We start from the raw sequence: 24831 nt of genomic DNA on the forward strand, positions 1-24831 counted from the left end.
GCACCTTGCCACTCTGGCAGAGTTGTGCCTTCAGTTGCCAGAAACATGCTGTGACTTGCATGGACGATCTTCATATTTATTTGTTTAAACCTGCTCTCATTGTAAATATTTGTGACTACATTCTCCATTTACTATGTCTATGCTGAAAAGGCCTACCTCTTCATTAGAACATGGCATTACTGAATGAATAGCATATTCAAACTAAAAAAGTAATGGCACTAGCAATGAAGAAATGAAAGCTTTTTTGTCAACAGTGCCCATTCACTTCCACAGAGTGGCATAATATGGTGTGGAACTGTGAGGAAGAGTTCTCTGATCAAATATTTTAGTGTGTTCTTTTCAATGGTACCAACTTCTTCTCACGCTCCCATTTGAAATTCTGTAGTTGAGTTTGTTTCCTCCATTCTCTGCAGGTTCTAGACAACTTAAAAGTTCACCATTATATACACACTTATAGTTTTGTATAAAATGTATTTTACTCAAAAAAGACTGGATGAATCTTTTCTGAGCAAATGTGCCCGTGTGGAAGGTCTGAAGCGCCCACTACACCTCATCTGGCATTACTCCCAGGATGTTATTATTATTATCACTATGGGTTAGTTCCTGTACCCTCCTCTTGTTTCTCCATTATCTTATTATTTCAGTCATTTATGTTAATATATTTTTATTGTATTTTGTCACATCCTTTTGAAAATATTTCTAATAGCATATTTGCTCTGTTTCCATTTTCCACAGCAATTATATAAATATTCATTTTATAAATACAAATACAATGGACTGCAACAAGAGAAAGGCATTTGAATTTATTAAACAACTTTCCAGATAGTTTTTTATAGTCTAGCTTATGTCTCATGCTTACTTGAAGCTTCCTGCCTCTTGTCTGATAATATGACAAATCATAATGATACCGAATGCTGTACTGTTTTTCTTTCATACTGTCTGCACTGAGAAATATATCAGATCAAATAATACACTACAGGTGTGGCTGGTATTTACTTTTTAGAGATTTTTGCATCAAAGATGTTGGTAACTTATGGGGGATGGACAAAAATATGGAAACACGAAAAACCCAGCATGATACTATGCATTATACAGTGTAGGAAAACCTTTGGCATTCAAAACAGCTTCCAGTTGTCTGAAATTGAGATCTGGTGACTGTGTTGTCTAGGAGAAATGTGACAATTCATTCGTGTGCTCACAAAACAAGCCCTGGACGATGTGAGATGTGTGAATGGGGGTCTAGTCATCTTGGAACACAGCACCACCATTGGGGAACAAACTTTATACCATGGGATGCACCTGATCAGCTAAAATGGTCACATCATCCTCAGCAGAGTAACCATGGGGACCATAGAATACCATGGTATGGCCACCATAATCATCACCAAACATTTGTCATGTTTCACTCTTGGTACACTCACTCGACTAGAAACTGGAAACAGTCTGAAACAAGACTCATCTGACCAAATTACTTTCTTCCATTGCTCCGTAGTGAGGTTTTATGGCTTTGAAACCGCATTTTCCTATTATAGGTATTTGCATGACTGATGAGTGGTTTTGAAATTCAGGCTTGCCTACAACTCCCTGCTGATGAAACTCCCTACATATTGTTTTGGTGCTGACAAGGTTCACAAGTACAACATTCAGTTCTGCTGTGAATTTAGCTGCTGTTGTCGTCATATTTTTTGTTGCAATCTTCTTCAATGGCCATCTGTTGCAGTCACTCAACATGCTCTTTCATCTTTGTTGTCGTGTAGCAGATGGTGTTTCACCACCTTCCCTGTATGCAGTATAGATCTTCAGTATGGTGCCTCTTGAAAACACCAAACACTTCAGCTACCTTGGCTAAGGAAGCACCCACCATAGGAGCACCAACAGTGTCCTACGTTCAACTTCGTGTAGGTCACACACAGTGCACTCGCAACTGCACAGGACACTGTTCTGACCATGACTGATACATGCAATGTCTTGAGGACATTGCACAGATGTTCTTCATCACATAAAACATCACAACCTTCAGGTTTGGCTGGCATCTGTATTTATGTTCAAACATGCATTTCTCTTCGTATTTCCACATTTTTGACTAATCCCGGTCATCTCCAAATTTAGCTTGAAGTATATGGGACTGCTGTTGTTGATAGCTTCATAGAGTATTATATGTGGAGACATATGTTGATAATAGTTGCTGAAACTAAAGTCTTGTGTATTTCATTTTTTAAAATTTAATACAATGGACACTATAATTTAATGTGTTCAGAATCTAGAATATTCTTCACTTGTGGCAGATTTATATTTGCAGTATTACATAAATTTGCACTGAAACAAATTCCTGCTCACTTTTTTCACTATTGAATCATTTTGAGTTTTCATCAAAATCTAATTTCACATTTTGATCTCTATTTTTCAATGTTGTCAAATTACTAGAACAACTCTTTTTATTTTATATTTTACAGAATCTGTGGAATGTACACAGTAAGCTGATAGATGCTGGAATGATGATGGGTGCAGATGGTGATAAGTAATGCAAGGAAGTGCCTTTACACATTAACACTGGTAAATCTGAGTTGGGGTTACTTCATATCATCACAACAAATGGATCAAAAGCCAAGAATTTTATCAGAAATAATAATGTTTTCTATTGAAATTTTATATATACTGTTTATTGTGCTGTTTTGAGGTGTAATTATGTTTTTTATGGATTAAATAATACATTCCAATCATGAAAACAATTTATTACAAATTAGAAACTGAAGTTTCTGTATTGACCCACAACTGATACATATTTTTGACTTTTAAAAAGCCATTTCTTTGTCTTCCAATTATCTATGAAGTACTTCCTTGCTTATTGTCCTAGGATAGTATTTTTAATTACCTTTCAGCTTTTCTTCAAGTTTTTAAAAAATAGTAACTGATCCATTAAGTTTCAGGTGTGCAACCACAGAGACCCTATTTCTTCACCTCTCTTTTGGCCAATTCTGATTGAGTCAGTGGATTGAAGCTACACTACTTGGTCAGTCCTCGTAAATCTGCAGACCGCACCACTGCACGTGTGGCCACAGAATTACAAGTGCCAGAGATGTTGTTCATTGGTGACGAACTGTGTGTAAACATAATCTGTAGTTAGCTTGTAGATCTGTGCTGGGATATTGATGCTTCATTAGGAGCTGTAATTTTGTATTTGTGACTGGAAGGAGCAAGGCACTGCAAATGAGGTGTGCAATTAGCCAAGAACAACTTCACTTTTATTGCCACTAATGAACTGAAATAGAATAACACAGATGCAGTCTATGAGGCAGTGGTTGGCTGGTAGCAGTAGCACCACTTTATGAGGATGATTAGCAGTCAGAGTCCAGCAAGGCAGGAGACCTGAGTGGTCAGAGATGGTGTCCAGTGAGGCAAGAGCTCTGGACAGCCACGGTTGACGTCCAGCGAAGTGAAAACGCTGGACGGTCTTAGGTGGCATCCAGCAAAGTGAGTGTCCTGGACAGTCTTCAGTGAGCTGGCAGTAGCCAATAGCCAGAACAAGTTGGAGATTAATCCTCGACCAGCTTATCAGCATACGTGGTGAGCACCCATTACACACATTGCCATGGAATGGTCAGGAGGTGCTCTAAATACCCGACTACGGAAGAGTATAGGCACGCAAACAGTGGGCATGTGATCTCATGGAAGGAAAGAGGTACCCGCGATTGCAGTAATGTGTACTGTGACACAAAGGCCGTCAGCAGTGAAGCTTGTGTATGGTTGGTTGTATCACAGGCCACTGGCTGGGGCTACAGTATGTATTGTAACAATGTCATTGAGAGTTTATTAAAGAAAGCACTGGATTCCATGCTTTGTCCATGCTGAAATCAACATCTTTGTTCATTAAATTCCTTGACAAACTAATTTATACTGCGTCCATTATCACTGATCTCAAAAGGGTAGAGTCAACACTAAAATTTCTACATTATTGTACTGCATAGTGTCCAGTGTTGATGCAGTGCTGCACCACAGCTGATTTACTGGGCTGTAAGAAACTGGTGTAAATTTATGTTCTGCACATCTTTTATGTGTCATACGTGTCACCTGCCTGTTGTATGAAAGTCACCCTCTTAGGGGATCTGGTGAATTCCAGCCATGTGGAGCTTCATCATCTTTGATAGAACCGAAGCACAGAATCTTTCTAACTTTGTGTTTAGTGAGGATCTGACCTATTTTTGTGGCAATCTTCCCACATATGGCATGAAAGCTAAGGGTTAAATCTCTCTGTCACCGTCCTCATTCCTGAAGTCTATCTTCAGTATTATCTGTAGCACTTTACATATCTATTGTGGAGAACACTGGTATGCTTTGTAAATCCTTTTTAATTGTAGAGACTCATCCTGGAGAGTGTTGTCCATGGTATTACATGCACTGTGAACCAAAGTTTTCAGAACCCTTTTTTTCTGGAAAGGGTTGTGGCAGCTATGAACTTGAAAACTGTAATGTTCTCGTTCGTTATCCTTGAAGTTTAGATATCATCTTAAGTAGTGAATGCTAAGTATTATTCTGCTCACCTTTAGTTCACCATGAATGCATCAATTGTGGACTTATTCATATTTTATACAATAATCTTCTCATGAGATATGGTTGATTCCATGAGAACATTAATATCGTAACTAAGAATGTGAATGTCAACTTGAAAGTTTTGACTGACAGCTGTGAATACTAACTACAATACAATATTCCTTGATCTTTCAAAATCAACCGCACGATTATTTGGCTTTGGCTTTTATACCTGGGCCAGTGCACTGCTCCAGCCAGGTCCAGCAGTACATGAAGCATACACAAACAACCACATCTCTTGCTAAATTGCAGCATTCACTGTACGATCTTGGAGATGTGCTGTCCCTCGACTTTACTTCATCACAGAAGTAAATAATAAATAAGCACAGTAGTTGGACTCTCCTATTAAATAATTTGTTATATCATTTTATCACTCATTGGAAAGACAAACATAGGATTACACATCACTCTTCTGGAGTGATACGTAATGATATGAAATACGAGTGTGTATGAGTTGGTTTTCTGTAAACAGCATGTCCCAAGGTGCCGTCATTTTTGTGACAAAGAATGGAAGACATCCCTGCTTTTCGATTTCACCTCCACTTTTAATTTAGTGATGAGTTTTTTTAGCAGACTCATTGTGTCATCATGGGTAATGTCTTGTCACCATTGGTGGTCAATTTGTTTATGCAAACCTTGAGAAAAAGATGCTAGAATCTGATAGTTTGAAATCCACAGTATTTTTTCTTTAACATTTTCAGTTTTTCATCTACCACGATTTGATTACAGCATTCCAAATTCTTTTGCTGTTCAAGTAATTCCTTTTGTGTATCTATCTGTTGTTTTGAAAAATCACTGTGCCTTTGAGTGTGTGTTTTTGCTCTTCCTTAAACTTGTTCTTAAAATCATTGAAGCTTTGTTTAAATAACTGTTGTAACATCTGAATTGTGGTTGGGGTTTCTGCTGTGCACAGTGCACTCTGCCCAATCATGATTGCATTAGGCATAAGTGTGGCAGGCAAAGGATGATTTAGTAAGTCCACATTAGTAAGTCCACACTTTCACACATTACATTTTCACTCGAGGCAAAAATACTCCCTAGGAAAAATAGTGACTCCGTCTCATCTAATGTCGTCATTGTATCATTTTGAACAATAATGTTACTATCATCTGTCTCAATGTTAACTAAAAGATGTAACTGGTATTCTTCACTATGACTGATGCTTTCAGTTTCGATTTCATTTGTTGCCATGTCCATTTTGGTAATATCTTGTGCCTGGCTATCCGGCAATGGACTGGCAACAATGTGCCTATTGTGTGTACTCTTTTTTTGTTGTTGCTAATATTACAAAATTACAAGATAAATGAATACTTTTGGAAACAAAATTCTGTTTGAAATAGTGAGGATACCACTACGAAATCTATTCAGTGGTGCCTCACTAACATGTATCAAAACACACTGCCAGTGTAACTGAACTGTATGCACACATTTCTCTCCCTAAAATTAATTCTCTGTCCAAATGTCTACGTATTTTATGATAATGCTTCAATTTGGGAATTTGATTAGGAAAGGTACCACAATCACTATTGGCAGAGACACTACTTGCTCCAGTAATGCATGCAATGGATCGTGAATTTTCCCACCTTTTCGTTGGCTTTCTCACCCCTTCTGCAATTAATTCTCTAAATGATTATGTTTAATTTTATGTACAACGTGTGATCTCCATCCCTTTTGTGATAAAGTATCCCATTCATGAAACAGAGAAAGACAACAATTAGTACACTCCTGGAAATGGAAAAAAGAACACATTGACACCGGTGTGTCAGACCCACCATACTTGCTCCGGACACTGCGAGAGGGCTGTACAAGCAATGATCACACGCACGGCACAGCGGACACACCAGGAACCGCGGTGTTGGCCGTCGAATGGCGCTAGCTGCGCAGCATTTGTGCACCGCCGCCGTCAGTGTCAGCCAGTTTGCCGTGGCATACGGAGCTCCATCGCAGTCTTTAACACTGGTAGCATGCCGCGACAGCGTGGACGTGAACCGTATGTGCAGTTGACAGACTTTGAGCGAGGGCATGTAGTGGGCATGCGGGAGGCCGGGTGGACGTACTGCCGAATTGCTCAACACGTGGGGCGTGAGGTCTCCACAGTACATCGATGTTGTCGCCAGTGGTCGGCGGAAGGTGCACGTGCCCGTCGACCTGGGACCGGACCGCAGCGACACACGGATGCATGCCAAGACCGTAGGATCCTACGCAGTGCCGTAGGGGACCGCACCGCCACTTCCCAGCAAATTAGGGACACTGTTGCTCCTGGGGTATCGGCGAGGACCATTCGCAACCGTCTCCATGAAGCTGGGCTATGGTCCCGCACACCGTTAGGCCGTCTTCCGCTCACGCCCCAACATCGTGCAGCCCGCATCCAGTGGTGTCGCGACAGGCGTGAATGGAGGGACGAATGGAGACGTGTCGTCTTCAGCGATGAGAGTCGCTTCTGCCTTGGTGCCAATGATGGTCGTATGCGTGTTTGGCGCCGTGCAGGTGAGCGCCACAATCAGGACTGCATACGACCGAGGCACACAGGGCCAACACCCGGCATCATGGTGTGGGGAGCGATCTCCTACACTGGCCGTACATCACTGGTGATCGTCGAGGGGACACTGAATAGTGCACGGTACATCCAAACCATCATCGAACCCATCGTTCTACCATTCCTAGACCGGCAAGGGACCTTGCTGTTCCAACAGGACAATGCACGTCCGCATGTATCCCGTGCCACCCAACGTGCTCTAGAAGGTGTAAGACAACTACCCTGCCCAGCAAGATCTCGGGATCTGTCCCCCATTGAGAATGTTTGGGACTGGATGAAGCGTCGTCTCACGCGGTCTGCACGTCCAGCACGAACGCTGGTCCAACTGAGGCGCCAGGTGGAAATGGCATGGCAAGCCGTTCCACAGGACTACATCCAGCATTTCTACGATCGTCTCCATGGGAGAATAGCAGCCTGCATTGCTGCGAAAGGTGGATATACACTGTACTAGTGCCGACATTGTGCATGCTCTGTTGCCTGTGTCTATGTGCCTGTGGTTCTGTCAGTGTGATCATGTGATGTATCTGACCCCAGGAATGTGTGAATAAAGTTTCCCCTTCCTGGGACAATGAATTCACGGTGTTCTTATTTCAATTTCCAGGAGTGTATAACAGAAAATTAACAAAATTAAATAATTATTTTAAATTATTACAAATGTGCTGACTCTCTCCCAATGGTGACATCCTATCACAGTCGCCAGATATATTGGTTGGGGAGAGAGATATATGCAGTGATTGCCGCGTGGGATTAGCCGAGCGGTCTAAGGCGCTGTAGTCATGGACTGTGTGGCTGGTCCCGGCGGAGGTTCGAGTCCTCCCTTGGGCATGGGTGTGTGTGTTTGTCCTTAGGATAATTTAGTTTAAGTAGTGTGTAAGCTTAGGGACTGATGACCTTAGCAGTTAAGTCCCATAAGATTTCACACACATTTGAACATTTTATGCAGTGATTATCGGTAAGCCACATCAAAAACTGTCTGCCCAGAAACGCTTGCAGGCATAGATGCATGCAAAGCAGAAAGGTATGCAGCACTGCCATTGCCAGTGTGGCGTTTTTTTATATATCTGGTCTTATTCCAAATACCTCTGTGTGACAGGGACAGAAGTCAGCAGTGCCTGCTGCATGTTGGAGTTGCGATCTATTTCACCTGACGGATTAGGCTTCAAGTGTGGATAGATGTTAAAATTATCTATCCTGTCTGTTGACACTTGATAGCTTGGGGTTGAATGTCCCTTTCATTTTCAATGTTACAAACGATTTTATTCTGCGATTTTTCTTCCACTGCTTTCAACCTCTGATCTATTTCAGCTCTTAGTTCTGCCTTCTGTACCTTCATTGCTTCCTCGATCACAACTACATAACCCTTGTGTTCCTAGACTACCTTCTGCGCCAGCATACTGCCTTGGTCTAGGATACCAGCCTTGGCTCTATTCTTTGTTTCCTTAATGTCTCTATCTATCCTTTATTGCTCCATTCTCATGAAATGAGTATTTAAACTTATGCTACTTAGTTGGACTGACAGGTCTTGCACCTATTCAGGTAGATCTTTGTACACTGTTTGCAACCCATCAACAGTACCTATGAGTGTGGTTTGCACACTGTGTTTTGGTGAAGTGAAAAGTGTTTCACTACGTTATTTGTGGAAAATACTTGTTATAGTTATGTAGGCATCACAACACATCACCATGATGCAGAGAATGAAAGTGCTTTCCACACGAAAACATGACAAGCTACCTGTAGTAAGTAACACAAGTGATCCGGAAAGTTCATGCACACCAAATGTAAAGAATAAATAAAAACGAAAACCCACTGGTGGTGGTACAGTGGTGCTGAAGCATGTTTGGGTACTGAGAAAAAACGGTGTTTTGAATAACTTGCGGACCTCACATCCAACAATTTTAACTGCAAACACGGCCAACACAAGGAGCTGCAAATCAAAATGATGAATATTACAGTACATTTGCACATGAACACAAGGTGTCTCGACATTGTTGTACACTTATTCATTGGCACAATTCTCGTAGAAACGTACTCGTGCACAACAGAATACACAAGAGTGATATCATATAGCAAATTGTAAGTCACATTGTTTACAGATGATAATGACACTTGTAAAGCCCAATTCTGTACTGTCAGAATGTATCAATAGATAGTAAACACGTAATAAATGGATTAACATGAGAAGATGCTCATGAAATGATGAACTCAATAGTTTTCTCATGATGAATGAATGATTGCAGTAGTAGAGTAAAAACTGAAAGCTTCTTTCTGCCCATAACATTTCCTGTAGACCAGTAGCCACCACTAACAAACTTGACAGATGCATAGTTAAGCATAGTTATTGTGGGGTCCTGCCCTCTCATCTTATATATGATGCCTAAGGGATGCTGCATTCTCAGAATGCTATACAACAGTTCGAGCAAATAACATTAGTAGTTTTATTTCAATAAAGCAGTAGATGACCTAAAAAACAAGACAGAGAAAACCAGAATACTGCAAGACCCGCAAACCAGACTACAAATGAAAATCAATAAAAGGAGTACAGGAAGAGTTGTCTCAGATGAAGAAAGAAAGAAAATATCTGAAAGAATGAAGAAATATTGGGCAGACAGAAGAGCAAAACACCTTTCATATAAGAATAGCCTCTAATAATTATATTACCTAAATATATTAAGTTATTGTCAAACCAAATTGTATCCATGTGTAACAACTTGTTTAGAACTTTGCATTTTTGACTACAGTGGTCCAATGAAGGCCATAAAATAAATAATAATAATAATAATAATAATAATAATAAAGCAGATTGACAGTACTTAGCTTTGAAATAACAATTGTGTTGCAAGCGATGGGCTACATGCAACGTAAATCTGAGTCGTTTGCTATATATAACGTTCATGCAAGTTTGACATACAGTGTGTGGATCACTAATAACTGCTATCATAGCGTTCTCTGCTAGGCCTGTCCGTATACTGTCTGAGTACTGAGCCGATACTGAGGCTGGCAGGAGCAACACTTATATTCTCCTTTTGTAGAGACAGCTCCTGTTGTGGCACAGTCCTTATTAGTGCACTGTTGGCCAATGCCGTTTCACCACCTTCTCTTCTCTTGCGTTCTTCATCTTTGTTCCGGTGCTTGTGGTTACACCAGAACAGTTATGAAGGCGTATCATGATTTCATGTTGTGAAGCTTTCCTTCCTCTGCATCTGTAATGATGGATACTTGCGTCAGTTGTGGTGTATGAATACAGAACTTATGCACATCATCTGATAGTTTTGTATGCAAATATTTTGTCAATACTGGAAAATGAGATTGAGAAAAATGTTTAAGTAAGATGAGACTATGAATACAGATTGCTCACAAATGAACATTCAAAAGGGTAATGGCCGAGAGCAAAATGTGATAAAAATTTTTAATGTAAAAGTGGAGAGATGTTACGTGACATAAAATCACGAGAGATGTGCTTAATATCAGCTGTCTTGTATGTATAATTTCTGTGCAGTGTTTATGTAAATTTTTTTATAATATCTATGTAAAGAAATGTAAATGCTATATGAAAATGTATATGCACAGGGTAAGAAATACGCAAACCCAGCATGTCAATATATTTTAAAATGTAAATACCTAGGTTATCATAACGATGATGAAATGTAAAGACTATGTACAGCTGAATACGTTTTCCAGGACTGCATATGTGAACTAATAACTGTAAATATGCTATGAACATTTTGTGAAGATCAGTTTGGATTCCGTAGAAATACTGGAACACGTGAGGCAATACTGACCTTACGACTTATCTTAGAAGAAAGATTAAGGAAAGGCAAACCTATGTTTCTAGCATTTGTAGACTTAGAGAAAGCTTTTGACAATGTTGACTGGAATACTCTCTTTCAAATTCTAAAGGTGGCAGGGGTAAAATACAGGGAGTGAAAGGCTATTTACAATTTGTACAGAAACCAGATGGCAGTTATAAGAGTCGAGGGACATGAAAGGGAAGCGGTGGTTGGGAAGGGAGTAAGACAGGGTTGTAGCCTCTCCCCGATGTTATTCAATCTGTATATTGAGCAAGCAGTAAAGGAAACAAAAGAAAAATTCGGAGTAGGTATTAAAATCCATGGAGAAGAAATAAAAACTTTGAGGTTTGCCAATGACATTGTAATTCTGTCAGAGACAGCAAAGGACTTGGAAGAGCAGTTGAATGGAATGGATGGTGTCTTGAAGGGAGGATATAAGATGCACATCAACAAAAGCAAAACGAGGATAATGGAATGTAGTCGAATTAAGTCGGGTGATGTTGAGGGAATTAGATTAGGAAATAAGACACTTAAAGTAGTAAAGGAGTTTTGCTATTTGGGGAGCAAAATAACTGACGATGGTCGAAGTAGAGAGGATATAAAACGTAGACTGGCAATGGCAAGGAAAGCGTTTCTGAAGAAGAGAAATTTGTTAACATTGAGTATAGATATAAATGTCAGGAAGTCTTTTCTGAAAGTATTTGTATGGAGTGTAGCCATGTATGGAAGTGAAACATGGACGATAAATAGTTTGGACAAGAAGAGAATAGAAGCTTTCGAAATGTGGTGCTACAGAAGAATGCTGAAGATTAGATGGGTAGATCACATAACTAATGAGGAGGTACTGAATATGATTGGGGAGAAGAGGAGTTTGTGGCACAACTTGACCAGAAGAAGGGATCATTTGGTAGGACATGTTCTGAGGCATCAAGGGATCACCAATTTAGTATTGGAGTGCAGCGTGGAGGGTAAAAATCGTAGGGGGAGACCAAGAGATGCATACACTAAGCAGATTCAGAAGGATGTAGGTTGCAGTAGGTACTGGGAGATGAAGAAGCTTGCACAGGATAGAGTAGCATGGTGAGCTGCATCAAACCAGTCTCAGGACTGAAGACCACAACAACAACAACAAAGGTGAGGCGATGTTTCCAGAGATGTACGCAAGGTTAGACTGGCTGGCTGAGTGAGAGGCAGGTGCTTAAATACTCTATCGGGGGCGCCGCTATTGGCCGCTGGAACCACGTGTTCCACTGTGGTGTCCTCACACTAAATGCAGGCCAGGAGGCACGCGCCGCCACAGCTTATGGCGCAATGGTGCAGAGACTCTAGGGGTCTTTGATGTCCATGACGTCTGGCAGGAATTCAAATTCCGTGGCGTGTGGTACCAGATCATGTCACGTGAGGTGCGTGTACTGGAAAATGGCACAATAGCAGTGGTTAGATTCAATACTCAGACTAAAGGCTTGGCCACAAATACAGGTCTCAGTTCCCTGACAGACCAAGAGCTTAAGATACAAAAAAAGATGCAAATAGTGTAATGCACCACCACTGTATACTGACATCCAGTGATATAGGTCACACCAGCACACAGTTGGGGAGGGGAGAGGGCAGTTGTGTAGGTACATTAAATGGCCAAAATATATATATAGCGCTGGCAGGTCGATAGACACCCAAACAAACACAAACACACACACAAAATTCAAGCTTTCACAACAAACTGTTGCCTCATCAGGAAAGAGGGAAGGAGAGGGAAAGACGAAAGGATGTGGGTTTTAAGGGAGAGGGTAAGGAGTCATTCCAATCCCGGGAGCGGAAAGACTTACCTTAGGGGGAAAAAAGGACAGGTATACACTCGCACACACACACACATATCCATCCACACATACACCACATGTACGGATGGATATGTGTGTGTGTGTGTGCGAGTGTATACCTGTCCTTTTTTCCCCCAAGGTAAGTCTTTCCGCTTCCGGGATTGGAATGACTCCTTACCCTCTCCCTTAAAAACCCACATCCTTTCATCTTTCCCTCTCCTTCCCTCTTTCCTGATGAAGCAACCGTTGAATTTTGTGTGTAGGACAGGTATACACTCGCACACACACACATATCCATCCACACATACACAGACACAAGCAGACATTTGTAAAGGCAAAGAGTTTGGGCAGAGATGTCAGTCGAGGCGGAAGTACAGAGGCAAAGATGATGTTGAATGACAGGTGAGGTATGAGCGGCGGCAACTTGAAATTAGTGGAGGTTGAGGCCTGGTGGGTAACGAGAAGAGAATATACTGAAGGGCAAGTTCCTATCTCCGGAGTTCTGACAGGTTGGTGTTAGTGGGAAGTATCCAGATAACCTGGACGGTGTAACACTGTGCCAAGATGTGCTGGCCGTGCACCAAGGCATGTTTAGCCACAGGGTGATCCTCATTAACAACAAACACTGTCTGCCTGTGTCCATTCATGCGAATGGACAGTTTGTTGCTGGTCATTCCCACCTTCCGGGTTACAGGACTGGAGTAGGTGGTGGTGGTGGTGGTGGTGGTGGTGTGTGTGTGTGTGTGTGTGTGTGTGTGTGTGTGTGCAGTCTCTGTACAGCAAAGATATCATTGGGAATGTATGATTATATCTACACTGACAGAAAATTGAAGAACAAAAATAACACTTATTTTATGTACCTCATTTGTCATTTTGCACCGATCTCAGTATCTGTTGGTCTTTTGAGCTGGTGTGATAAAGTCATATGTTATTGTGCTGTGTGGAGTAAAAGTTATAATAAGCGGAAGTCGCAAGTTTTCAGTCTACTACCGGGCTACATCCTAATTTCCTTCTCGCGATGCTACAAGAACCTGCATTTTTAAATGGACACATTTGGAGATAAAGCTATTTACAAAGAATAGCCATCACAGCCATGCATCATTGGGGAGAAAAGGTAAATTACCAGCTTCATGCCAAAACTAAGACATTAATATTAGATGAATGTTTCAGAACACACCTATAGCTGCGCTTGTTTCCGGGCAGACAATTTTTGGTGTGACTTACTGATAATTACTGCATATATCTCTCTCCTCAACCAATATAGCAAATATGCTTGACAATAGTCTGATAGTTGTTGAGTAGAGGACCAAAGTTAGTTTAATACTAGTTTATAATTTATCATACTTGAGTAATGATTTTGATGCTTGTTCATTTAAAACAAGCAGCAGATGAGGGTATAATTTTTCCATAGTCCCATTAATAACAATTATGACTAAAGTTGCTGTACTGGTCAGAAACTCCTGTACTGTAATAGTACATAAATCAACAAAGATGATCAATTTTGGGTTAGTGGGAAGTGGTGCAGCAGAGAGACTGTTTTTGTAATGATGTTCATTTTTATCATTTAAATCTTAGACTCAGTACAAGTCAGTCACTGTATGTTGAGAGGAGATTAAAACATGCATTTGTCTTGAAGTTGATGGACTGCTCCTATAGTAGAGTTGCTAACTAATGATTAACTAAGGAGTATCCTTCGACTTTTACTGAATGTAGAAGTGTTTGACAGTAGTGGACTGTCACACAAGCAAAATTTATTCCATTGTCTTTTAAATTTATCTTCAGTTCATGTTAAAATAGGCACTGGAGGTTAATAAAACACTTTATTTTTTGCACAGAATATGTCAAATGCTCATTTTGGCATCTTCCTGTGGAACATCTGAGTAAAAAAGCAGATAATTTTAATCAAAAAGTAAATTATGTTAACTAAAGGAAGGGCAACCACTCAGCTTTAGCAGACTGATGTGTAGTGCGTAGACACACTTAATGGAATACAGTATTAACTAGCTTTCGAGCCCTCATTCTTCTTATGACAAAGTACAAACAACAATATTATGCAAGGGATAGATTGCTAGTCGCCACTTAGAGAAGACGCTGAGTTGCAGACTGGCACAAAAGACTGCTAAATATATAAGCTTTCAGCCAAACTCCTTCCTCAGAAATAGAAAGCAAACACACATTTACACAAGCACAGCTCTCGCACACTTGGCCACAGCAGCTGGAAACAATGGCCATGTGTGTGTGAATTCTGCTTTGTGTGAATATGTGTGTGTGTGTGTGTGTGTGTGTGTGTGTGTGTGTGTGTGTGTGTGCTTTCTGTATCCAAACAAGGCCAGGGGGTTAGTAAGAATGCAGAGAAGAGACAGCTCCAACTTGCATAGTTCAGAGAAAGTTGTGCTGGAAGGGAGTATGCAAGTGGCATGTGTAGTGAAGTAACTGGTAAAGTTATTTGTGTTGCGGTGCACAGCATGTTCAGTAAGTGGATGGTAAAGTTTGAGGTTTGCCACAGTTAAGGCAGTGGCCATTCAGGCAAACACACTGTTGGTTACCTCTCATTACCACACATAGTTATTCACAGTAGTTGTAGCATAGCTGATGTACACTGATGGGGAAAAAAATTGCAACACCAAAAAATAATTATTGTAGGGTAATGAAATTTCAGGATTACATTTGTCTTGGTAACATATTTAAGTGATTAACATTGCAAGACCACAGGTAAGTATGAGATAAAGCATTGCAAATATGAAATTCTGGTGCATTTATAACTGGTGTAAGCACCAGAATGTTGAATGCAAACTTGCTTGCATTGTGTTGCACAGATGCTTTATGTCAAGTTTGGGGGCTGGAGGTCCATGCCTGTTGTGCTTGTTTGGTCTATACAGGAATGGTTAATGCTGTTCGTTGATGGTCTTGGAGTTGTTTTCCAATGATATACAATACATTCTCAATTGGAGACTGATCTGGTGAGGGAGCAGGCCAAGGCAACACGTCAACTTTCTGTAGAATATGTTGGATTACAACAGCAGTATGTGGAAGAGTGTTATCCTGTTGGAAAACACCCCATGGAATGCCATTCATTAATGGCAGCACAGCAGGTCAGATCACCAGACTGACATAAATTTGAGTCAGGGTGTGTGGTATAACCATGAGAGTGCTCCTGCTGTCATACAAAATCGCACCCCAGACCATAACTTCAAGTGTAGGTCCAGTGTGTCTAGCACACAGACAAATTGGTTGCAGACCTTCAACTGGCCTCCTCCTAACCAACAGATGACTTTCTTTGGCACCTAGACAGAACCAAGTATCATCAGAAAACACAACAGACCTCCACCTTGTCCTCCAATGAGCTCTTGCTTGACGCAACTGGAGTCACAAATTGCAGTGGTTTGGGGCCAGTGGCACGTGCACTACAAGGCATTTGTCTCAGAGCTGTTCTTGAAGTAATCGATTTGTAACCGTTTGCTGTGTCACTGGTGCCAACTGCTGCTGAAATTGCTATTGCAGATGCAGTACCATGCACCAGAGCCGTAAGCTGAACACAGTGGTTTTCCCTCTCAGCAGTGCCTAATGACTGTCCAGAGCCCTGTCTTCCTGTGACCGTACATTTTCATGACCTCCACTGCCAGCTGTCATGTACAGTGGCTACAGTCCTACCAAGTCTTTGTGTAATATCACAGAAGGAACATCCAGATTCGCAAACCCTGTTACGTGACCTCATTCAAACTCAGTGAGGTGCTTATAATGTCACCTTTCTCACCTTGAAAGCATTCTTTACTAACATCAACTCACCATGTCCAGTCTCAAATGTGACTGACACTCGCAATCATTACATCCATATTTAAAGGAAACCTGATTTGCTTCCTCATATGTGACTGGTGCAAAATCTAAATAGACATATTTCAGATGTAGAAACATGCCTACCAACTTTCATTTATGGTGCGCAATTGCTTCTTGGTATTGTGATTTTTTTGCTGTTAGTGTATAACGCAGCTGCTGTCAAATTTGGCTCTGGCTTTTATTAGGTAGGAGATGCCTGTGATTGGATTGCTGTAGAAAGTGGTGGGTGGGTTTATGGGATGGGTCCTGCAACTAGATAATCAATAAGGCAATGACCCATAAGGGTATAGGGTTACGACTGGAGTAGGTTGAGTGGGCAGTAGAACAGTACTTTGAGCAATGTAGGATTTCAGGTAGGATTCCTCTTATCTCAGGGCACGATGAGAGCTGGTTGAAGCCCTGGTAAGGGATATGATTCAGCCTTTCAGGGCCTGGATGATACTGGGTGATCAAGAGGAGTACTTTCAGCAGCTGGTTAACAGGTTTACTGGTTCATAGGAGGAGATGGCATAGGAGATCTGTTTGTGGATGGACTGGATAGGATATTGTCTGTCAGTAAATGCTGTGGTAATGTTATAAGCATATTTTGATGACTCCTGTTTCTACTGCAGATGCGGTGTCCAATGGTACTGAGGCTGTGAGGAAGTGATTTATTCACCAGGAATGGGTGGCAGCTGTCAGATTGGAGGTAGTATTGGCAGTTGATGTGTTTCATATGAACAGACATATTTATATGCCTGTCTGAGAGGTGGAGATCAACATCCAGAAAGGTGATTCATTAAACTGAGAAGGATCTGGTGAAGCGGATTTGGGCATAGGTGTTAGAGGTAGAGAGCAAAGAGCAAAGGTTACCTATGCCCTGAGCCCAGATCATGAAAATATCCACATCATGAAAATAGACGGGAAGGATTCCTTCAAATGGCCTATAAATTAGTTGTCATTAGATGGTCCCATGTGGGTACCCATGGCGTTGCCATGGATTTGTTTATAGATTGGGCATTCAAAAGTGAAATAATTGTGGGTCAAGATGTGGTAGGCAAGGAGGAAAAGATAGTGTTCAATGGCTGCAAGGCTGTGGGCATGGGGAATATTATTGTATAAGGATGTCACATCCACAGTGACCAACAAGGATTCTGGTGGTAATGGGACAGAAATTTTGAAAAGACAGTGAAGGAAGTAAGCAATATCTTGAATATAGGATGGTAGTTATGGGCAATAGTTTTTAGGTGTTGGTCACCATAAGCAGAGGCTTGTTCTTTGAAAGCATTGTAACCAGCCACAGTGGGACAGCCAGTACGTAGACATGTGGCATCAGGTTTCTGGAGTTTGGGTAGAAGGAAAAGGTAGTAGGGCAGGAAGTTGCTGGTGTGAGGACTGAGGTGGATTCAGGTGTAAGGTTTTGGGACAGACCTGAAGCCTTGAGGAGCTGCTGGAGGTCATATTGGTCTTTTGGGATAGGATCGCAGTTTTAGGGCTTATATGCAGAGGTGTAGGAAAGTTGGCAGAGACCCTCAGCCAACCAATCACTATGATTCATGACCACAGTGCTGGAGGGTTTTGTTCAAGATGTGGAGGAAATTCTGTTGGCAGTGACTGAACACACTGGGTATACCCAGCTGCAAATCATGGCTCATGTAGGCAGGCACAAATGATGCCTGCTACCTGGGTTCAGGCTCATCCTCAGTTTCTACAGGCAGGTGGCTGATGGGAGTGGGGGGGGGGGTTGAAGCAGAGCTACCGTCTTGCAGCATCGTTCCCAGAACTGATCTAGATCCTCTGGTTTGAAGCAGAGTGGAAGGTCTGAACCAGAGGCTCAGATTATTCTGCAACAGTACCGGATTCAAATTTCTCGACCTCTGCTATCGGGTGGAGAATTGTTGGGTTCCTCTTAATAAGTCAGGTGGACACTACATGCAGGAAGCAGCTGCTAGCAGAGTATGTTTGGCGTGCACATGTGAGTTTTTAGGATAGAGAAATCTTTCTACAGGCCCAATGAGATGTGTTCTGATTCTAAACAGGGTAGCTTTTATCACAGCAGTTTGGAGAAAGAAAATGCTAACATTGTATTAGTTCACTGCAGGAGTGACTACGAAAAGGTCCCAGAAGTAGTCTCGATTGTAAATGTGTAAATGATAGCAATGCTCATATAGTACTAGGGATAGAAAGGTGGCTGAAAACTAATATTAGTACCAATGAAATTTTTAACTGGAATAGGTTAATCACAGCCACTTTTATAGCCATACAAACAAGATAATATCTACCGAGATTAGTACAGAATCCGAATGCGAAATAATTTGGGTGAAAACAAGTGTTAAAGTTAGATCAGATGCGGTCATGGGATTCTTTTATAGACTCCTGTATCAGGAGTAGTAGTGGCAGAACATATGTGGAAATACTTAGTGAATATTTTATGTAAATTTCCTGGTCTCGTTGTAGTATTAGGTGAAGACTTCAACTTACCAGCTATAGACTGGGAGACCCAAATGATCAGGGTGGGTAATAGTGACAGAAACTGTTTTAAATGTTTTAATTACCTTGAAGAGTTAATCACAGAACCGACTCATGAAGGTAACATTTTAGATCTGCTGGTGACAAAAAGGCCGAAACTTTTGGATGCAGTTTGCGTAGATCAATATATCAGTAATCATAAGACCGTTACATCACTGAATACGGCTGTAAGTGGCAATACAAGGAAAGGTTGGTGGAAGATCTTTCTACTTAGCAAGAGCGGCAATAAACACATTTGAAATCACCAGAGCAATCAGCACTAAATGTTTATCTCCAGCACTAACAACGTTGAGTGTCAATAGACAAAGTTCAAGAGCATTGTACAATACGTTTTAGACTGGTATGTGGCGAGGAAGTTTGTGAGGGATGGAAAATATCTGCCTTGGTTCGACATCCAAGTTAGAAAGCTGTTAAAAAGCAAACAGAGTTTCACTGCAAATTTAAACCTAGCTGAGCCTCACAGACGAACAAGAGTTGAACAAAGCTAAAACTAACGTTAAGGAGAGCTATGTGAGAAGCATTCGACGAATTCGAAAGTATGATTGTCACTTGACAGCAAACTGTAAGAAGTTTTGGTAAATGCATCAAAGCGACCTGTCCACACACACTGACCATAATGACGCCGAATAACAGGACGGACACAGAAAAGGCCGAAATACTAAACGTCTTTTTCGAAAACAGTTTCACAGAGAAAGACCACACTGTATTGCCTCCTTTAAATCGGGCATGAGCAACAAAATGGCTGATATCAAAACAAGTACTCACTGGATAGAAAAGCAACTGAAATCGCTCAACAGAGAGAAGGCCACTGGACCTGACAGGATAGGCCTACCAGAATATGCAAAAGAACTTGCTCCTCTTCTAGCAGCAGTACACGGTAGTTCTTTGGAGGAGCAAAGTGTTCCTGATGATTGGAAAAGAGCACAGGTTGTCCCCAGCTTCAAGAAGGTTTGTCAAACAGATGCACAGAACTGTAGGCCTATGTCACTGATATTGGTAAGTTATAGAATTTTGGAACATGTTTTTTGTTCTCATGCTATGACATTTCTGGAGACCAAAAATCTCCATAGGAACCAACAAAGGTTCCAAAAACAGTCATGTGAAACCCAGCTCGCTCTGTTCATCCACAAGACACATAAGGTGGTGGATACCAGCTCCTAGGCATCTGCCATGTTCATTGACTTCCGTAAGGCATTCGATACAATTCTGCATTGCTGTTTAATGAACAAAATATGAAATATGGTATATCATACCAATTGTGTGACTGGATTGAAGAATTTCCGACAAGAAGAACACAGTATGTCACTCTCAGTTAAGGTAAGTAGAGACATAAAAGTGATTTTGGGCATTCCTCGAGGGAGTGTTATAGGTCCATTATTTTTCACATTATCAATAAAGGATATAGTAGACAACATCGAAATTTAGTGAGGCCTTTCCTGGATGACACTGTCATATACAAAGGAGTTCCAACACCAAAAGCTTGTAGCGAAACACTGAAAGACCAGCAGAGGATTTAATACTTGGCGCCTGCAGTGGCAATTGATGCTTCAGATAAAAAATGTAACACATTGTAAATACATAGCCAGAAACACACTTTGTTGTATGACTACATGATTGCAGAACAGTCACTGGAAGCAGTTAACTTCCATTAAATATGTAGAAGTATGCATATGGAGCGGTTTAAAGTGGAACGACCACTTGAAACTAATTGTAAGAAAGGCGGGTGCCAGACAGATACCTTGGAAGTATCCTCAGGTAATGTAAGCCATCAACAAAGGAGGTAGCTTACAAAACACTCATTCGACCAATGCTTGAATACAGCTCATCAGTATGGGATCTGTACCATATAAGTTTGATAGAGGAAATAGATAAGATCCAAAGAAGAGCAGTACATTTCATTACAGGTTCATTTAGTAAGCAGGAATGCAGAGATGATCAACCAATTCTAGTGGCAGACAATACAAGAGAAGCACTCTGTGCCGGCCAGCGTGACCGAGCGGTTCTAGGCACTTCAATCTGGAACCGCGCGACCGCTACGGTCGCAGGTTTGAATCCTGCCTCGGGTTTGGATGTGTGTGATGTCCTTAGGTTAGTTAGGTTTAAGTAGTTCTAAGTTCTAGGGGACTGATGGCCTCAGATGATAAGTCCCATAGTGCTTAGAGCCAGAAGCATTCTATTTTATTTATTTATTTCAAATTCCATGTATCCATACAGTGATGAATCACAAGGATGTGAAACGAGTCAGGTTCCCCCTTTATAGATATACAACAAATGTTAGTACAGTGACAAGAATGTAGCAATCTGGTTATGTAAGCTTAAGGGGGTAGGACGTCAAACGGGCCGACATGGAGCAGGAAAGGCACCACAGGATATTTTATTTTCTACAGTCTACACTTTTACAAATAAATTTATAAAACTTTGTCAACATGACCAGGAAGGATTCAGGATTCACACTCATAGCAGTGGAAATGCAAAAACATAACAAAATAAATTTTTTGTAGATATGAAATTTCATCATTTTTTCACTTACTCTTGGCTGCATTTGTTGCTACAGGTACATTTTTCTCCACAAGTTTGAGAGACTCTTAGATGAATTTTGCACAGCATACAAACCATACTTATAGGTGTATGAAAGTCTAGAATTTTTCCAAATCTATTAAAAACTGTGGTAAAAATTGAGATAATTAACTACAAAATTTGATTTTTTTTCTAAACATAAAGTTTGAAACGTAACAGCTCATTCATTTTTTCATAAATTAAATAGATTCTAGAGTTTCAGACACCTGTAAGTATGGTTTGTATGCTCTGCAAAATTCATCGAACAGTCTCTCTTACTTATGAAGAAAAGTGTACCTATAGCAACAAATGCAGCCAATAGTAAGTGAAAAAAATGATGAAATTTCACATGTAAAAAAAACTATTTTGTTATGTTTTTGAACTTCCGCTGCTACGAGTGTGAATCCTGAATTCTTCCTGGTTGCCCGTTTGACGTCCTACCCCCCTTAAAGGCTGAATTAAAATTAAATAGATAGAGTTCAGATAAACATGACGTAAACTGCTGAAAATATTTTTGGTACAGAAAAAAGAAAATTCATACATTGGTCATCTTAGGCAGTGAAGATGAATTACAGCCAACATAATATAAACAGAGACCAGAATATAAATAGGAAATACAACATGAAAATATATAGGCAGTCACTGATTAAGCCTATTTTGCAGGTACTCACCCAGAAAGTAGAAAGACTTAGTCATAAGGTATTTTATTAATGTAAATTTAAATATAGGTAGGGAATTAACGTGGGATTTGATATCAGTTGGAAGAGAATTGAAAAGTTTTGTAGCAGAATAATGAACACCTTTTTGTATGATACTTAGCTGTTTTAGATCTGTGTGTAAATCATTTTTAGACCTTGTATTGTGATAACGGTATGCATTATTGGATGTAAAAAGAGAATGGTTATTCGAGACAAAAATCATCAAGGAAAATAAGTACTGACATGTGGCGGTTAATATTTGGAGCTTACGGAACAGGTTTCTGCAAGAATATCTTGGATGAACATCACTCAAAATTCTAATTGCTCTCTATTGTGCAGTAAAGATCTTTTTGGCTTAAGGTTGATTACTCTAAAAATTATACAATATGACATGACAGAGTGAAAATAGAAAAAGTAAGCTGCTTTGTTACATGCAGGGCACAAGCTGCTACATTAGTCTTTTATGAAGATCTAGAATATGACCAGACCAGTTTAACTTGTCATCATCTATGATGTGGTTTACTTTTAAAGCTCAGAGAGATTACATTTCTAGAGGAGCCAACAAACTTATTGCTTCCTCCTATTTATAGCTCGCAAAAAGACCATGAATGTCTTACTGGCAATAGTTCTTCCCACGAACTACTCACAACTGGAACATGAAAGGGAGGAAGTGACAGTGGTATGCAAATTACCCTCTGCCCCACACTGCAAGGTGGCTTGCGGGGTATAGATGGAGATGTAGCAGTAGCAAGTCGCTGACAGCCGTATATATCTTCATGGCGTAAGTTTTCTTTTTACTTAAATTTAAACAGTATGGTCCGTTGATTGTATTTATCACGCTCTTTCAAGGACCTATTTTTAAACTAATTCAAAATTGAAGGAGTTAATAAAACTAGTGTACCTCTTGCATCAAGAGTAAGTAACAATCTACTAGCAGCTACTTCATTAACACTTATTACAGCGCAGCAGAAATGGCAAGTACGCGAGAATGCGCGTGCCTCGGGCCACGGCATAGGGCTACTTGCGGCCATTTTGTCCCGCTGTGCCAGTAGGCTGGGCCCCTACTCTGCACACGTCACCAGGTTGTAGCTGCGGCAGTGGCTATCATCGTACCTCTCACAAATTCCGACAACGCTTGCTACTAGGCGTTTCTCCTTTTCACACGATGCTTAGTAGGATCTTCTCTCACACAATCAACATTCATATAAATTTCTGAATTAAAATCCTTTCTGTAATATTTCTCTATGTAATAGTGAAACTCTTTAAGGAAATACCTTCTATCAGCTGACAACTTCATAGAAGCCACACCTCGTTCCACGAAGTTGGTACAGTATCTGGACATCGATGTGTGGCCCGTAGCCAGTTTCACATGTTACATGTCTTAATTCTATGTGTTTCCTATGTAATACGTATTCCGTTCTTTATATTCTCTTAAGTATGATGCTCATTTGTATTATTGTTTACCATTGTATTTATATTTGTATTTGTTCTGCTGACATGTGCCATACAGTAAATAAATAATGATAAAGACACAGAATGTAAAAAGTGCTACGCCCACTGGTAACCTACTTTCTGCAGTTGTGCTGAAATGGTAATCATTTGGATATGGAAGTATGTTGTAAACTTACTGACAATTTGATGTTGTTGCGATGTAATGACCGGTACCATAAGATTAAATTCTTAAATTCTTGCAAGAAGAGAGCGCATCCAATCGGAAGTTTAATCTGTGTTAAAATATTTAGCATTGTGATCTGAACGAAAGATAACTCTAATGTTCTTCTGATAAATAAAGCTATCTCTATAAATACCTGGACCAAAGTTAATATCTCCCTCTCAGTTGTCGAATACCTTCTGTCACTGTTGCTATTTCATGTTTGACTACAATTACTCCTCATCTGGCGTTAAAACTGGAAACTTTCTGGTCCATCTCGTAATAGTTCTGAACATACTTACTCATGAGCTTGGAAATCTGCGTGGATAGGTTCTTCTGCATCTCGTTAACCTTCAAGTCAGTGAATCCTCTTTCACAGTCTGGTGATTTCATCCCTCAGCATGCAAGCCTGATTTTTGTTTTCCTCTCTGAATTACTCTTGAAATTCCTGAAAGTTCTGAGACAGTTTCGCCTCTAATTTCTCAGCCAGCAGTTCACTCTTCTTTTCCAAGTTATCAGACAGAACAGATAAGTCTTTGAAACATAGCAAAGTGCAATACCTCCATTTACTACAATCATTCTGCTTAGACAACAATTTTTTTCCTATGACTCACTGATTATCACCATACCATATTTACCTAAAACATAAAAATACTTATCTAGGCAGTATTTCATTAAAGTTTATTACTTATCAGTTTATTTGACTACGCAAGTTCCAAGGGTATAGTCAGATTTTCAGGAAACATTTTCTTTTGAGAGGAATCTGTAGTTTACGAAGTTTCACATGCCATGTCATCTTAAAAATGTTGTGAGCTACCTAAATATTATTTGTATCCAAAGTAACAAAGCTCATTTAAAA

General features: G+C 40.4%; 1 protein-coding gene across 4 annotated transcripts in view; it reads left to right on the forward strand.

Annotated features, from left to right (window-relative positions):
* LOC126198851 (glucosamine-6-phosphate isomerase) overlaps positions 1 to 2725 on the forward strand; it is a 122648-nt gene extending 119923 nt beyond the window's left edge. For all 4 annotated transcript variants that reach the window (XM_049935438.1, XM_049935437.1, XM_049935440.1 and 1 more), the window contains one exon: positions 2454 to 2725. In XM_049935438.1, coding sequence (XP_049791395.1) covers positions 2454 to 2476 — 23 coding nt within the window. In that variant the 3' untranslated portion in view covers positions 2477 to 2725. The remainder of the gene's footprint in view (positions 1 to 2453) is intronic.
* Positions 2726 to 24831: the final 22106 nt, after the last annotated feature.

This window comes from Schistocerca nitens, chromosome 8 (genome assembly GCF_023898315.1).
Source record: "Schistocerca nitens isolate TAMUIC-IGC-003100 chromosome 8, iqSchNite1.1, whole genome shotgun sequence".
Classification (NCBI taxonomy): Eukaryota; Metazoa; Arthropoda; class Insecta; order Orthoptera; family Acrididae; genus Schistocerca; species Schistocerca nitens.